This window comes from Acomys russatus, chromosome 29 (assembly GCF_903995435.1).
Source record: "Acomys russatus chromosome 29, mAcoRus1.1, whole genome shotgun sequence".
Lineage (NCBI taxonomy): Eukaryota > Metazoa > Chordata > Mammalia > Rodentia > Muridae > Acomys > Acomys russatus.
In genome coordinates, this window is record NC_067165.1 from 12686417 (window position 1) to 12703073 (window position 16657).

At 50.1% G+C, this 16657-nt stretch overlaps 2 protein-coding genes across 2 annotated transcripts; one reads left to right on the forward strand and one right to left on the reverse strand.

Annotated features, from left to right (window-relative positions):
* Window positions 1–146: 146 nt before the first annotated feature.
* On the reverse strand, window positions 147–3609 carry Toe1 (target of EGR1, exonuclease). Its single transcript, XM_051171596.1, has 8 exons — window positions 3487–3609; window positions 2388–2527; window positions 2262–2302; window positions 2030–2126; window positions 1754–1912; window positions 1307–1566; window positions 945–1107; window positions 147–866 (listed from the first exon to the last, which is right to left on the reverse strand). Exons 1-8 carry the CDS (start codon window positions 3536–3538, stop codon window positions 246–248), a joined length of 1533 nt encoding a protein of 510 aa, XP_051027553.1. The 5' UTR covers window positions 3539–3609; the 3' UTR covers window positions 147–245.
* A 6711-nt stretch (window positions 3610–10320) lies between these two features.
* On the forward strand, window positions 10321–16265 carry Mutyh (mutY DNA glycosylase). Its single transcript, XM_051171760.1, has 16 exons — window positions 10321–10471; window positions 11413–11414; window positions 11992–12171; window positions 12254–12293; window positions 12419–12492; window positions 12597–12638; window positions 12721–12792; window positions 13045–13158; window positions 13236–13333; window positions 13413–13557; window positions 13638–13692; window positions 13811–14002; window positions 14100–14236; window positions 14318–14470; window positions 14675–14716; window positions 16085–16265. The coding sequence occupies exons 1-16, from the start codon at window positions 10360–10362 to the stop codon at window positions 16208–16210; spliced, it is 1584 nt and encodes a 527-aa protein (XP_051027717.1). The 5' UTR covers window positions 10321–10359; the 3' UTR covers window positions 16211–16265.
* Window positions 16266–16657: the final 392 nt, after the last annotated feature.

The following is a 16657-nucleotide window of genomic DNA, read 5'->3' on the forward strand; positions in this document are numbered from 1 at the left end:
ATAGTGAAGTGCTCACTGTCTCTGCCAGGGCCTGCTTGACAACTCTGTAGCGGTCAGATGTGACATGCACAGGCTAATGACTCAAATCACTTCTTTTTGATACACAACTCTGGCTGACTTGGAATTCACTATATAGGCAGTCCTCCTGCCTCAGCCTTTAGGGTACACAAGTCACCATACCCTAACAAACGACTCTTCCATTCTTAGCCTCTCTCCCTGGGCCTACTACCAGGCAGATGTTGGAGTCAGCTGTTGCCCCAAGCCAGCTTCATTTTCTGGTTATGGGCCTTAGAGGGACGGGAAAACTGGCTCTTGGCCACGGTAAGGGGTACAGTTTTGCCACTCAGATAGACTTTGTTGTGACATTCAGGAAGCCAAGGTTCAGAGCTGCAGAGTTGAAGGCCCTGGCTCAGGCCCACATAGGCCATCACATAACCTGTCATAAAGGCATCAAAACCAGCGCGATGCAATCCATCTCCAGGCACAGGATTAGGACTGGCTTGGTTTACCTGCAGTTCTGAGGTAGCCACATCAGCTGTTTCAGAACCTGTTGCTTCATGCTTCATCTCCAAGCCACCTTTGTGACCTTGCTTGGAGCCCAGCTGATCGCTAGTTTCGCCCTCTGCCACCTTTTGCTCAGTGTTCTCGGTATTGAGGCTATCTTCACGGACCTGCTTTGTGGGAGGACCATCTTCACCTTCCTCAAAGGTCTGTGTCCCAGGTTGCCTCAGCAAAGCCCTCCTCCGCTTGTCCTTACGTCGCCGCTTTCGCCGCTTATCCTCTGCCACAGCCTCATCAGTGTCAATTATAAGGTCAATATCATGTGACTGAGGACACTGTGGCCCTAGAGGGCACCAGCCATAGGCCTGGAGGTTGGAAAGAGTCTAAGAAGGGATCCACACATCAGAACCTCCCCTCCCCAAGAAATGGATGCATATTCTCACCGAGAACTTGTCGCAGATGCCGGTGGCGTAAGACCGGCGGTCGGTTACAGGAGACATACAGCAGCGGTAGTCAATATGGCCTCTCATGCTAGATGGGTAGCTGCAGAACTCCAAGGCAAGATGTGGGCCGCCGGCTGCCCGCTGCTTCCCATTCTCCCGCTCACTGCAACAGCGCAAGAGGGGGAATGCTCCACTAGCGTGTAAGCTCCACGAGAACAGGGGAGGGGGCTGTTTTGTTCACTGCTGAATCCTCAGCACCTAAAAACAGTGCCTGGCATATGGCAGGTACTTGATAAATAATCTTCAGTGAATGAAACAGGCTCATGCCAAACCCCACCCCTTTCTGTCAACCATGTCCTCACCATTTCCGGAAAGCGTATTCTAAGTAGGAAGCTACAAATCGGGCATGAAACTCTGCAGCATATTTGGTGTCATAAATGCCTGCTGGGAACATCTCACACAGGTCAGCAGTGAAGGTTCCCAAGTTCTCAGGCAAGTGTGCATAGAAGTTCTGGTACAGGAACACCAAGTCTATAAGGCCGTTATGTAGCACCAGAGGCCGACGGGCCCGGATTAGTTCAAGGAACAGTGTTCGCACTGACTGGCTCTGGCTCTCATCTCCCTAGGCAGAAGGGGCAGAATGCCCAGTCAGCATCTTGTGCAGCACACTCACCCCAGGTTTCCCGTCTGGAGAGTATACTCTCATTATCCAGCCCAATGCTACTCCCCATAGTCACAAGCAGGTATCCCAGGCCTATGGTGGCTAGAAATAAGCCACAGAGGACGCACACTCAAGGCTGGAGACCTACCTTGTCATTGCCCTTATGGTAGGGGATGCCCTGAGCATACTGCCGGTTGAAGTTGAACCCATGCTGTACCAGGAACTGCACAGACTTTGGTTCTATAACATACTCCTCCATGCATAGAAGGGTGAGATTAAACACTTGGGCCAAGTAAGAATTTTCACCCTGAAAAACAAGAGGATCTGCTCTATCAAAAATTGGGAGGAAAATCATCACGGCACTCTTCAGGATCTCAACTCTTTCCACCCCATGCCTCAGACCCGGGGTGAGGGGAGCTCATACCTTATCTGGCTGCTGCCTGAAGCAGGCGAGGCCCAGGGACAGGACAGAGCGAGTCCTGGCAGCATGACACACGGCCTTGTAACGTTCCTCGATGCACCTTAGAATTGGGTTTGGACACGGCTATGGCTGAGTTAGTTTCACAAAGGACCCAAACTACCCAGGCTAGGACCCCCCTACCTTTAGGGCTGAGATGTGCATGCTGGTTAGAGCTGGGATTGAAGCTTATACTTACTGATTCAGCAGACTCTTCCTGTCCCCAAGCCCGCTCAGCTCCTATGGGTGGTAGAGGAGGGCTGGGATTACCCTCCACACCACCACCCTTCACCACCACCTGCCCTCCCTGTTTCCTATGCCTCACCGTGTCCACAGCCACAAAGCTAGCCGTCTTTAAGGCTAGCAAGAGCGATGGCCATATCTCCTTGAAGTTGTCAGTCTGGACATCTACCACAGGAACCCGTGCTACAAACTCCTCTGCAGATGTGCTTTTGTTGACACCACCTGGGGAGAAGGAAGGGGTGGATTTTCATGTTGTCACAAGGTCTCAGTGACTCTCGCACCAAGCTAGATGTGAGAGAGGGGATGCCCACTGACCAATTTTCCTCTAAAGATCTGCCATCCACCGGCTCTAAACACAAGCCTTGGGGCGGACAGTGCCCTAAATTTGGAAAAAAGGGCATCTGTGTCTTCCAGTGGCTTTATGTGGGACTAGGAAATCACTTCCTTTTTTGCGGGGGGCATTATAATCAGGAGAGAGATAGCCTAGACAAGTTTTGAAGGTTTTTTTGTTGTTTGTTTTTTGTTTTGTTTCGTTTTTTTGAGACAGGGTTTCTCTGTTATCTTGGCTGTCCTGGACTTGCTTTGTAAACCAGGCTAGCCTCGAACTCACAGGGATCCGCCTGCTTCTGTCTCCCAAGTGCTGGAATTAAAGGCGTGCGCCACCGCGCCCAGCTGTTCTAATCCTAGGACTAGGGAGCATGAAGCTGAAGGAACTTCAACATCAGCCTGAGCTACAGAGCAAGATCCTATCTCAAATACATCCCATAAAACCACAGACTCGTGGTGCCTCAACAGCTACCAGAGTGCTTCAAAATTAGACCCAGGACAGCCAAGGCTACACAGAGAAACCCTGTCTTGAAAAACCAAAACAAAGCAAAAACAAAAACAACAACAACAACAAAAAAAAAACAAATTAGACCCAAGCTCCACTTATTGTGGACAACTACACATTTCCCCGATGTTACTGACTGACAACCGCACCTCCCAACAGACCCTCATTGCTCTAACAATCCAACAGTATAGACTTTGCAGTAGCACGCAAAGTACACTGGGACTTGTAGTCTCCCGGGACATCTGAGCCAAGCAGAAGCTACAGGCCTGTCTCCGAACTACCGACACGAGGCTTTTCCCTCCATAGGACCGCGTAGGCTTCTCTGGCTACCCTCTGGGAAGCCGCTCACCGTCAGAGGTCTTTGGAACTAAAGGCACACCGTCGCCACTGTCAGCGGCCATGACGCCGCGCTCCTCCCGCCAGCCTTCCGTAGGTGCATGGAGACTTCCGCTTCGTCTCCTAGAGCGACTCCGGCCTAGGATGGGGCGGGGTTTCGGCGTCGGAGTCCCATAGGGTCGACTTCCGTTCCGAGAGGTCCGGCCGACTGCAGAGCGTGGGCCTTGCGCGCGCTGTGTGTCTATTGGCTGAGCATCCGGGCTGAGCGAAGCCACGCCTTCGGGGGAGGTAAACTCTGGAGCCGCGGGCTGGAGACTGCACAAGAGGTAATTTATTTTTCCGTATGCTCTGACGGGAACGTGGACCTTTAAGTTACAACAGATCGTTTCACTTACATAGCCCAAGGTTGGCGTGGGCAGCGCAGGCTTCCCGGAGGCGGGACCGGGGGGCGGGGGAGAGGGAATACCTCCTACGCTAATGCCTGCCTACGAGTCCGGGAGAGAGGGGCGCGCAGCAAGCAGAGTAAGTGGGGTCTGAGCCAGAAAGATGGAGAAAGTGAGAGGGACGCGTTCTACAGGACAAGCTAATTAACGCAAATGATACTGTGCACCTGAGTTAAGGCTTTAGTAGTAGGATGTAAGAGCCGACTTGTCGGGATTTGATTCCTGTTAGAGGTAGTAACACTGTTCCGAAGTCAGTCCCACCTGATTTTTCCTTTTTCAACTTTTTTTTTTTTTGGAGGGAAGTGTGCTTTTTTAAAATCAATATGCAACGTTACCTGACCTCACTGAAAAAGTATCTTCCTTCGACTCTTCCCTCATCCCCGTTCATTTAACAAGTTTGTAGTGTGTATAGTAAATACATTTGGCGCAGGTTCTGAGGAAAAAGAAGAGACCTCTCATAAATGTTTGTGGAGGGATTTGTTCTTTTTTAAAGATAGAGTCTCAGCCAGGTGAGGTGGCACGTGCCTTTAGCCCCAGCACTAGGAGGCAGAGGCAGAGTGAATTCCAGGGCAGCCAGTGGATACAGAGAGAAACCTGTCTCAAGAAGAAAAGAAAAGGAAAAAAAGATGAAACCTCACCTCAAGAAGAAAAGAAAAAAAGATAGGGTCTTTTATAGCACAGGCTGGCTTTGAACTTCCCTCAAAAAGAAAACAGAAAGGCTGGACATGGTGGTGCACGCTTTTAATCCCAGCATTCAGGGGGCAGAGGCAGGTGAATCTCTTGAGTTTCTGACGGCCAGGGCTACACAGAGAAACCCTGTCTGGAAAAAACAAAAGAAAGGAAACAACCCTTCTATCTCCACATCTGCAATGCTGGGTTACAAGTGTATACCACCACTCTGGTTTGTTTTTAAAGATTATTCTTTTTAATTACATGTATAATATGTGTGTGGGTTTGTGTATGTGAGGGCGGGTGCCTATGGAGGCAAGAGGCATCCGATATCTCACAACCCTCCTAGCCCAGGGCTGAAGTTGCAAGTTGGGGAACACACCTCCCAAGAGCCCCAATATGCAGCCACATGGGATCTGGGTATTGAACAGATTGTACCCGAGACAGTCACTAGCTGACACACATCCCCACTCAGAGTTGAGGGTTGTCGTTATTTTTTAACTTTTACTTTTTGTTGGATGTGTTTGAGTGTTTCCCTGTGTATTTGACTATGCACAGGCAGGGTCCATAGTGCCCAGGAGGCTATGAGAGGGTGTTGATCTCATGGAGTTACATAACATTCTGAGCCCCTGGGAATCAAACCTGTGCCCTCTGCTCCAGTGACCTTCATCACTGAACTAGATGGGTCTCATCCAACTCCTAGGTGCCTTTGTGCATTCCTCGATATGTGTGTGTGTGTGTGTGTTTTGTTTTATTTTTGTTTTCTTTTAGCCTTGCCCGCCCTCGACTGCTTTATAGACCAGGCTGGCCTCGAACTCACAGAGACCAGCCTGAGTCTGCCTCCCTGAGTCTTGGGATTAAAGACCTACATGCTACCATGCCCTGCTGGTATGTGGTCTTTGTTTTATATAAAACCTGAGATCATCATCCTCCTGCTCAGCTTCCAAGGTGCTGTTTTGTTTACAATAGAATAAGACGACATTGACCAAAAGAATAAAAAGAAAATGTGACATTACAATTCATAGAAAAGCTGCAATGGAGAAGGTCAGATATAGCGATGGCAAAAGCCTTTAATCCCAGCACTCTGGAGGCAGAGTTCCAGACCAGCCAAAGCTGCACGGTGAGGCCCTGTGGGGACAGGGGAAGAATTAAATTAGGCATCTCTTGCATAAGTGAGAGGATGAGCTTCTTGGGCACTGATCCATAGATCTTCAAAGTGATACCAAGAGGATTCTCTGTCTCAGAGCAAGTAGTGTGACCTGAAAGCTCTCTAAAAGCTAAAATTGTAATTCTACCCAACTCTCCCATCTTCTCTTATGGCACACGCTACCACTCGTCCCCTCTCCCTGCAATATAACGCACTCGATTGCTTGCAGTGCCACAGCCATGCTGGCCACCCTCCTCAGGGCTGGTCCACCGGCCTTTTAGAGTAGTCTTGTTGTTCATTTGTGACAGGATCACTTTGTTTCCCTGGCCGGACTGGAACTTAATGTGTAGACCAGGCTAGTCTGGAACTCACAGGTGTCTGCTTGCCTCTGCTTTCCAAGTACCACGCCTCCAAAAGAGGTTAATCGCTTCCTTTGGTTGTTTTGTTTTGCTTTTGAGATGGGGTTTCTCTGTGTAGCTCTGGGACTCCCTCTGTAGACTCAGAGATCAACCTGCCTCTGCTTCCCCGGTGCCGGTTGCCACCACCACACCCTGTGATCTTTTTGTTTTGTTTTTATTTCCTAATTGAAACATGTGTACTCTTCCTGGCACTTTACCCCCTTCACGCATGTTGCTTTTCATCTTTATGCCAACAGCTACTTCTCTGAAATATCTCATATAATTTACTATGCGTTTTGCTCATTGCCTGCCTCTATTAGAGAATATAACCTGTCATCTATCTTGCTGAGGTTCAAGGGTCTCCACACCCACCACGGCAGCAGAGTAACGATCCTCAAGAGGCAAGAAGGTTCCACACAACTGTGTGGCCAGTGTTGGGAGTCTTGCCACAAGTAGTTTATTTTAGGCATATTTAAAGTACAACACAGCTTGGTGAGAGATTTCCTGGACATAAATGACTCGATACCATGTGCATAATAAAACTTAAGACATGGCTGCATTGCAGCCCTGGAGGGTGGGGTCTATAGGCTGACAAGCTCACAGTAGGCGTCTTGGCCAGGATTGGGTATTATCTCAGTCACACAGACAGAGCAAAGGTCATCAGGCTGCTGACCAGCCTTCTGGATGGAGAGCGGGCTACATAGCCCTCCCGCGTGTTTACCACTGCTTACCTTAGCGTTATCTGTGAGTGCAAGGACCTCTGTATCACCCACGCTAAGGTCAATTGTTTGACAAACAGTAGGCATCTATAAATACTTGATCAATGATGTATGGGAAGCCATTGAGCAGTTCATGTATGGAAGTTAAAAAAAAAAAGAAAAAGCTTTTATGTCTATTTTCTTCTGTGAGATAGTTTCCTGTAGGCTAGAGTGGCCTCAGACTCACTACTTCGCTGAAGATGACCTTGAACTCCTGAACCTCCTAACTGTTGGGATTACAGTTGCAAACCCGGAAGCAACGGTCATGTCTTGCTTTCTCTTCAGAGAAAAGGCTGTAGGAGGAATTGTGAGAGTGAGTGAGGGTGGCAAGGGAAGGTGGTGATGGAGGGGAGGAAAACATGATGTGTTCAGAGCGTTGTAGGAGCAGGGTCTTCACAGAAAGGTGAGAGAAGGCGGAGCAAATAGAGGGGGGTTTGTGTGGTTTTTCCTCCTGAAAGTGGAAAGCAGGGTCATTTGATGAAATTGTGACGAAGTCAAAGCACTGGCGGGGTGGGGGTGGGGGGCTTTAAAACAGGTTTGGTAGGATTGCATCAAAGCCGAAGATCAAGTTGCCTCACCAAGCTTGCGTTTCTGGAGCGCCCTGCCTCCTGGAGCCATCGGGTTGAGTGGTCAGTAAAGTGCTTCCCGGGGCTAAGCAAACAGTAAGCGCCCACTCACGGGTCAGGTGCTTTTTTTTAAAGTCCAGTCTCCCATTGACTTTATTTGTTTCTAATCTGTGTGTTGTGTGTGTGTGTGAGCCCACACATGTGTAGGCAGCAGGCTTGGCGGCAGGCACGTGTATCTGTTGAACAGTCTCTTAGTAAAGTTCTTGCAGTTAGAGAAAAGATAGCCAGTAAGAGGCTGGCAGCAGTCAGCTGCATGTGTTTTCTCAGTCCTAATGGCCAGCCAGTTACAATTTACTAGCCCAGGAAAAGATGAGGAATAAAATAAGCCCATCTCTCTTCTCTTGTTGATTTGCCATCTACTCTCAGGCAAATCTTTTTCCTTCTTTAATTTTTTTTTTTTTTTGGGGGGGGGCTGGGGGCTGGGGTGGATACGGCCAGTTTGAGACAGGGTTTCTCTGTGTAGCCTTGGCTGTCCTTGTAGATCAGGCTAGGCTTGAACTCACAACAATCTGCCTGCCTCCGCCTCCCAAGTGCTGGGATTAAAGGCACGTGCCACCACCACCCGGCCCCTCTTTAATTCTTGGTTTCTCGTTTTCTGTGAAGTGAATGAGAATGGCTGCTGATGGTTAGTATAACCATGTCTCAGCAGACAAACTTCCTGCTTACCTGCTATTCCTAGATATCCCAAACAACCCTAATCATACATACATGGTGGTAAGCATTGGTGTACACAAGCGCTCCTTGGCTTTTGGCCTGTCCCTGCCCCTCTACTCTTTGTCATTGCCCGGAGCCACTTGCTCATCTGCTTTGGTCATACCTCAGTGCCATAGTTAGCCAATACCAAACCCATGGGCGTTGCCTTAGTTACTGTTCTGTTGCTTGGAAGAGACACCATGGCTAAGACAACTGTCATTTTCAAAAACCATTTAACTAGGGAGTTGCTTAGAGTTGCAGATGTTTAGTCTGTGATCTCATGGTGGGAAGCAGGCAGGCATTATGCTGGAGCAGGGGCTGATAGCTTTGCATCTAGCAGGCAGAGAGACTGGGCCCTGGTGTGAACTTATCTGAACCTCAGAGCCCAACCCCCAGTGACACACATGCTCCAACAAGGCCACGCCTGCTAATCCTTCCCAGACAGTCCCACTTACTGGGGATCAAGCGTTCAAACATATGAGCCTATGGGGTCCAGTCTCATGCAGACAACCACAGGCATCCTGAAAGTGCTCAAGAAAAGGTAGATACTGTCGTAGGGTTCCTATTGCGGGGACGAAACACCCTGGCCAAAAGAGCAAGTTGAGGAGGAAAGGGTTTATTCGTTTTACACTTCGACATTGCTGTTTATCATCAGGACAGGAACTCAAACATGACACGATCCCGGAGGCAGGAGCTGATGCAGAGGTCATGGAGGAGTACTGCTTACTTGCCTGCTCCACTTGGCTTGCTCAGCTTTCTTGCTTTCTTTCTTTTTTTTCAGGCTGGCCTCAAACTGACAAGAGATCACAGAGATCCACCTGCCCTCTGCCTTTACCTCTGGGATTAAAGGCATGCGCCACCATGCCCGGCTCAGCTTGCTTTCTTATAAGAGGCAGGACTACCAGCCCAGCAATGGCAAGTGGGCCCTCTCCCATTGAGCTCTAATTGAGAAAATGCCTTAGAGCTGGATCTCATGGAGGCATCTCCTGAGATGTTCCTTCCTCTCTGAGGACTCTAGTTTATGTCAAGCTGACACAAACCCAAACAGTACAGACATGGCAGGCATAGTTGTGCACCTTTGGGTTTTTGTTTGTTTGTTTTTGTTTTGTTTTTTCAGACAGGGTTTCTTTTGTAGCCTTGGCTGTCCTGGACACACTTTGTAGACCAGGCTGGCCTCGAACTCACAGCGATCCGCCTGCTTCTGCCTCCCGAGTGCTGGGATTAAAGTGTGCGCCACCACCACCCGGCTTTAGTTGTGCACATGTATAGAACCAGTGCTTGGGAGGTAAAGATAGGAGGCTATGTTGAGTCTCTCTAAAGGAACAGAACTGATATTATATATTAAAAGGGGATTTATTAGAGTGGCTCACAGGCTGTAGTCTGAGTAGTTCAACAATGGCTGTCTCCTGATGGAAAGGCCAAGAACCTGGTAGTTGGTCAGTCCAGGAGACTGGATGTCTCCAAAGTCCCAATCTATGCAGAAGTCACCAGGGAATTCCTAGAGAGCTGCTGGTCTTCAGTCTGTGTTCGCATCCTGGAGCAGGTTCTAATACTAGGGAAAGAATGCCTCAGCAACAGATAGATAAACCTGCCAGCGAGAGTGAGGGCAAGTGGGCAAAAGTTTCTACCTCCTTTTTATGTGGGCTGCCACCAGGAAGGATGGCCCAGAGTTGGGATGTGTTTCCCCACCTCATATCATCCATCAAGAAAATCCCCCACAGGCACACCAGCTGCTTGGATTTTAGTCGACCCTAGACACAGTCAAGTTGACAACGAAGATTAGTCCTCACAGTGGATCAGAAGAATGAAGCCTGCCTGGGCTACACAGTGAGACTCTGTTTGAAAGGACAGAAACAAGGCTGAAGAGAAGGCTCCGCATTGATGAGTACTTGCAATTTCTCTAGCCGACTTCAGTTCCCAGCATGCACATGGCAGCTCACAAACAACTGTAGCTGCTCTTCCAGGGGACCTGACACCTTCTTCTAGCCTCTAAGGGCAGCACATGGCACATGCATGCATGCATGCAGACCAAAGACAAAAAAAAGAAAAAAAGAAGTTAGACATTCTGAGTAACTGGGGAGAAGTGTCTGTCATTCCCGCTGGACTCCCAGCACTCACTGTGACCGACCACATCTGTCTGTTCCAGGTTATCATGAAGAAGCTACGAGCATCTGTTAGGAATCTCAAAAAGCAACCAGCCAACCACAAGAGAAGGGGGAAATGTGCCCGCAGCAGCAGCCAGGCCAAGCCTTCTGCCCCTGATGGTGAGCAGCTTGAGCCCTGCTGGGCTTTCAAGGGACCAGTTTCATTGGCTGTAAAAGAGGGCATATCTAGGCTTGCTGTGTGCTGAGGAAGGAAGAAGCTACTTCTGAGTGTTGCTGTGTAACATTGGTTAACTTCTCTGGGGGTTCTTGTATTTATTTATTTATTGTTTTTTAGTTTTTGTTTTTCGAGACAGGGTTTCTCTGTGTACCTTGGTTATCCTGGACTCGCTTTGTAGACCAGGCTGGCCTCAAACTCACAGGGATCTACCTGCCTCTGCCTCCCGAGTGCTGGGATTAAAGGCATGCGCTGCCACCCGGCTCTTGGTGTTTTCTTACCAGTAGAATGGAGTAATTCATCTACGCATTTCTTCTCTGTTGTGTGGCTTTCGTTAGATCAAATGAGTTGATTAGTCCCAGTGATTTGCAAATAGGGAAGCCCCTGCATGGGTACATATTCTGCCTAACTATTGAATTTTTATTTGTGGCCAGGAGAAAACAATGACACCCTGACAAAACTAAGACCAGAAATTTGGCCAAGGCTGCATGCAACTAGAGCTCTGGTCTGCTTTCATCTCTAAAGCCTAAGCAAGGGATTCTGGGTGGGAAAAGCCCTAAGTGGGAACAGATTGCTACAGGTTGCTGTGCCCTGGGTCCCTGCTGCACCTCTGCAAAAAGGATTCCAAAAGGTCCAGCATGCTGCCTCAGCGGGTGGGGGGGGGGGTAGGGTCAGCATGCTGGCTCAGCAGGGGGGGGAGCTTTTGACACGCAAACCTAATGACCTGAGTATGATCTCCAGGCCCCATGGAAAGGTGAAAGGAGAGAACCAACTCCACTCGTGCTGCCCTTTGACCTCCACATGCATACCGCGGCATGCATGCCCACAGATTCACATCACGTCATATATAACATGATAAAATAAATATTGAATACTGAAGAGCCAGGGGTGGTGATCACCCTTGACCCTTGTAGTCCCAGCACTTGGTAGGTTGGGACAGGAAGATGGAGTTCAAAGTGAGCCTTGGCAACACTGTAAGTTTGAGGCCAGCCTGGACTATACGAGATCCTGTTGAGACCCTAAGTTGCTAGAGAAATGACTCAGTCTTCAGGCAGGTCACAGCTGCCCAGAACTCCAGCTCTAGGGAGTTAGGCATCTTGGACATGGGGACACGCACACATGCAGGATTAAAAACATTTTTTTTAAAGACAGGGTTTCTCTGTGTGTAGCCCTGGCTGTCCTGGAACTCTCTCTATAGACTAGGTTGGCCTTGAATTCACAGATATCCACCTGCTCTGCCTCCCAAGTGCTGAGATTACAGGTGTGGGCCACCTCACCTAACTAAAAATAATTCTTTGAAGAAAAAAAAAAAAAAGCTGGGCCTGGTGGCACACACCTTTAATCCCATCAGAGGCAGGCAGATCTCTGTGAGTTCAAGGCCAGCCTGGTCTACAAAGCTAGTCCAGGACAGCCAAGGCTACACAGAGAAACCCTGTTTCGAAAAAACAAAACAAACAAACAAAAGATGATCCCTGAGTGTCCTGGTTGTCCTGCAGGCCTGGCCAAGCAGAAGGGACAGCAGTTACTGCAGGCCTCTGTGTCCCCATATCATCTCTTCAGAGACATGGCCGATGTCACGACTTTTAGGAGGAGCTTGCTCAGGTGGTATGACCACGAGAAGCGCAGCCTACCTTGGAGAAGATGGGTAAGTGGGACAGGGACAGTGCGGTGGGAAGCTGGCACTTAGCCATTTGGATCTTAGTCCTCACCTGTGGTATTGTCGGCAGGTAGAGGAGGAGGCCGACTTGGACAGGCGGGCCTACGCTGGTCAGTACAAAGCAGGGCAGTTTGGCCGGAAGTTCTTGGGTTTAAGGGGCTGTCCTTAGGTTTGGGCCTAGGAGCTAGGAGCTGGGGTGTGTTAGCAGTACCATCATGTGAATCCCCCTTCCCAGTGTGGGTGTCAGAGGTTATGCTGCAGCAGACCCAAGTTGCCACGGTGATCGACTATTATACCCGATGGATGCAGGTGATGCCAGGGAGGGAGGGGAGAGTTGGCTAGACCCCAGAAAAGGCTTCCTCCATCACCCTCACCCCTGACTTTATTTCTTCTTGCCTGTCTTGGGTCTACAGAAGTGGCCAATGCTTCAAGACCTGGCCAGTGCTTCCCTGGAGGTGAGAGCCACCCTTGGGTAGGGAGAATAGAAATGACTGAGGGACAGACCACTGAACTTTGACCTCTGACCTCTACCTATAGGAGGTGAACCAGCTCTGGTCTGGCTTGGGCTACTATTCTCGAGGCCGTCGGCTGCACGAGGGAGCTAGGAAGGTAAGTGGGTGGTACACTGACAAATAAGCACCCAGTGGCCTCCAGTATCTAAAAACTGTAAGCCTTGACCAGGCGTAGTGGCGTATACTTTTAACCCCAGCACTTAGGAGGCAGGGACAGGCGGATCTTCATGGAGTTCAAGACCAGCCTGGTCTACAAAGTGAGTCCAGAACAGCCAAGGCTACACAGAGAAACCCTGTCTTGAAAAACAAACACACAAAAAAAACCTGTCAGCCCTTCTTTTCCACTTAGGTGGTAGAAGAGCTAGATGGCCATATGCCGCGCACAGCCGAGACGCTACAGCAGTTCCTGCCTGGTGTGGGGCGGTATACAGCTGGAGCCATTGCTTCCATTGCCTTTGGTCAGGTAAGCCCACAGGCCACCTATAATGTGTGCACTCCCCTGACTCCAAGCTAGTCTGACTCCCAGGCTCCTCTGTGCAGGTAACCGGTGTGGTGGATGGAAATGTGGTACGGGTGCTGTGCCGTGTCCGCGCCATTGGTGCAGATCCCACCAGCGCCTCTGTCTCCCATCACCTCTGGTAGGATATTGGGGTGATGGGAAATTGGGAAGGGTCTGTTTAAGGGGTCTTTGCTTGCAATAGTGTTCCTCGCCTTTAGGAGCCTAGCCCAGCAGTTAGTGGACCCAGTCCGGCCTGGAGACTTCAATCAAGCAGCTATGGAGCTGGGGGCCACAGTGTGTACCCCACAGCGCCCTCTCTGCAGCCATTGCCCTGTGCAGAGCTTATGCCAGGCACATCAGAGGGTGAGCCCCCTGAGGAAGAGGTATTACAGTGTCCTAGCGACTGACCCTGGCCCTATGTCACCCTCCTCTGTGTCTCTCAGGTGGAGCGGGAACAGCTCTCAGCCTTGCCAGGCAGTCCTGACATAGAGGAGTGTGGTGAGCGCCAGCTCTAACCGAGCCCCTCCCGGCCCTGTCTGCAGTGGCACTAAGCCTCCCCGAGGCTTGGCACCCAAGGCCACTTGGACTGAGCAGGGCTCGGGGTCTTTGTTTCCAGCTCTCAACACTACACAGTGCCAGCTTTGCCTCCCTCCCACAAAACCCTGGGACCCCACCCTGGGAGTGGCCAACTTTCCTCAGAAGGCCAGCCGCAAGCCTCCCAGGGAAGAGTACTCTGCCACCTGTGTTCTGGAGCAGCCCAGAGCCATTGGGGGTCCCCTGATCCTGCTGGTGCAGAGGCCCAGCTCAGGTACCCAAATACTGGGCTTGGAGGGCAGTGTCACGAACAGCAGAGAGGAACGGAAGGGGCAGTAGAGGAGGCTGACCCCGTATCTGGCTGCCATCAGGTCTGCTGGCAGGACTGTGGGAGTTTCCATCTGTCACCTTGGAGCACTCAGAACAGCATCAGCACAGAGCCCTTCTGCAGGAGCTGCAGAGCTGGTCTGGACCCCTCCCTGCCGCTGATCTCCAGCACCTGGGGGAGGTAGGGTAGCCAAGGTGCCGGAGTGAGGGCTGCTGAGTTCACGGTCACAGACTTGGTTCAGTCTCTTCCCCCTCCCCCCAGGTGATCCACATCTTCTCTCACATCAAACTGACATACCAAGTATACAGTCTGGCCCTGGAAGGACAGACCCCGGTGGCCACTGCACCTCCTGGCGCTCGATGGTTGACCCGGGAAGAATTCCACAGTGCAGCTGTCTCTACTGCCATGAAAAAGGTACCACCTTTGTTGTCTTCACTGTCTTTTCTTGTTTGTCTCTTAACATGTTTTGCATGGACTTATTGCTGTATGGATGAAAAAGAAATGTATGTTTTACACCGTATTGCTGGGGCTGACTATAAGCAGGGTGGAACTCAGGGTATTGGTTCTTTTTGGAGAAGGTGCCAGTCCTGTCTTGTTCCCCCCCTCTGTCTTTGCTAGGTGTTCCGCATGTATGAGGGCCATCGGCGAGGGACCTGCAAAGTGAGTCTCGGGTTCAGCCCACCGTCTTTCCCCAGGCCTTCCTCCATTGAGTCTTTTGTTTTGTTTTGTTTTTTGAGACAGGGTTTCTCTGTATAATCCTGGCTGTCCTAGAACTCTCTTTGTAGACCAGGCTGGCCTCGAACTCACAGAGATCCCCTGCTTCTGCCTCTCGAGTGCTGGAATTAAAGGCGTGTGCCACCACACCCGGCTCTCCATTGAGTCTTAAGCATCACTTGTTCACATTTGGGGTGAATGTTATCCATTCCAGGTTTTGCTGGGGGCAGAGACACAGTTTGTAAACTAGAGACCGTGCAAACAACAGGGGAGGGGGGCAAGAACAAATTGGTGTGTACTCTGGTGGGACAGCTGCTAGGGAGCCATCTGAGACAAGAGTCAGGAAAAACTGCTCAGAGAAAATAACTGCTCATTTGAGTTCTAGAAATCAGTAGCTTTCTTCAGCCTTGGAGGGTAATCAGCAGTTCGTGTGGCACTAGGTGGAGCCAGCAGCTCTTTTTTTTTTTTTTTAAAGATTTATTTATTATATATACAGTATTCTGCCCACAGGTGTGCCTGCCCACCACAAGAAGGCACCAGATCTCATTACAGGTAGTTGTAAGCCACCATGTGGTTGCTGGGAATTGAACTCGGGACCTTCAGAAGAGCAGGTGGTGCTCTTAAACCTCTGAGCCATCTCTCTAGCCCCAAGCCAGCAGCTCTTAAGCTGGGGAGGTTGGAAGTCTGCTGCAGTCAGCCAGGACACAAAAACCTGACTCCACCTTAGGTGGAGAAGACAGAATTTAAAAATGTATATTTATTCTTATTATTTTTAATTATATGTATGTATGTATCTGTATGTGGGTGTATGTACATTGAGTGCAGTGCCCATAGAGGCTGGAGGAGGGCACTGGACCCCCTGGATTTGATGTTATAGGCAGTTGAGAACTGCACAACACGTTTACTGGGTCCCCAGCTCCGATCCTCTGCAAGAGCAGAACATGCTCCGAACCACTGAGCCCTCCCTCCATCCCACCCCGTGGACAGTCTCACATAGCGCAGGTTGGCTCATCCATGCCGTGCAGCTGAAGGTGAAGGGATCCTCCTTCAGGACGGGAGTCAAGGCTCGCGCCCACCACACTAGGGCTCAAACCTAGGGTTCTTGCCTGTTAGGCAAGTCAGCCGAGCTGTGTCCCCAGCCCCAGCTTTGCATCTTAGCGAGATTTTCTTGGGCGTCTTTTAGAGAGTTGATTAAAGGGGTTGGTGCTTGAAGGTAGGTGGAAAACTCTACAGCACTACAGGCTAGATTAGTGGAGTGGGTAGAAGATCCCCTGAGGTGTATTCATTAACCTCCCACTTTTGGATTTTGCACAGGGTTCTAAAAGGTCCCAGGTGTCTCCTCTATCAAGCCGGAAAAAACCCAACCCGGGGCAGCAGGTCTTGGATAGGTTCTTTCAGCCTCATATCCCCACAGACACACCCAACAGTACTGCCCAGTAATACTTGGGAATCCCCACCCCAAACCCAGCCTAATAAATGCTTACTTTTTGTACTACCGTTGGTGAACCTTCTACGTTTGCTGCTGGAGCCCCTTGACTTACTTTTGAGAGACCCAGTAAATGGTAAAGTCAGCTTGGTTCTGACTTCTCTGGCTGAGATCCCAGACAGACCTGAAAGGCTGGAGGCATCCTAACCAGAGTGCTCTTTCCCAGGAAGGAGCCAGGGCAGCTGTGCGGAGCACCTGTCTGTACAGGCTGGCATCTATCACTAAGGTCTGGGTCTCAGAGCAGCTCTAATTGGGAGCTGGAGCATCAGTTAAAGCAGGTGGTTGGGCTAATGCCAACACCTGAAACAGTTGCTCCCTGGGGAAAGGTCAGCTCAGAGGAAAAATTTGTATTAAATTCCTTCCTCAAAACCAGAATCGTTTATTCAGGTTATATTTCACAT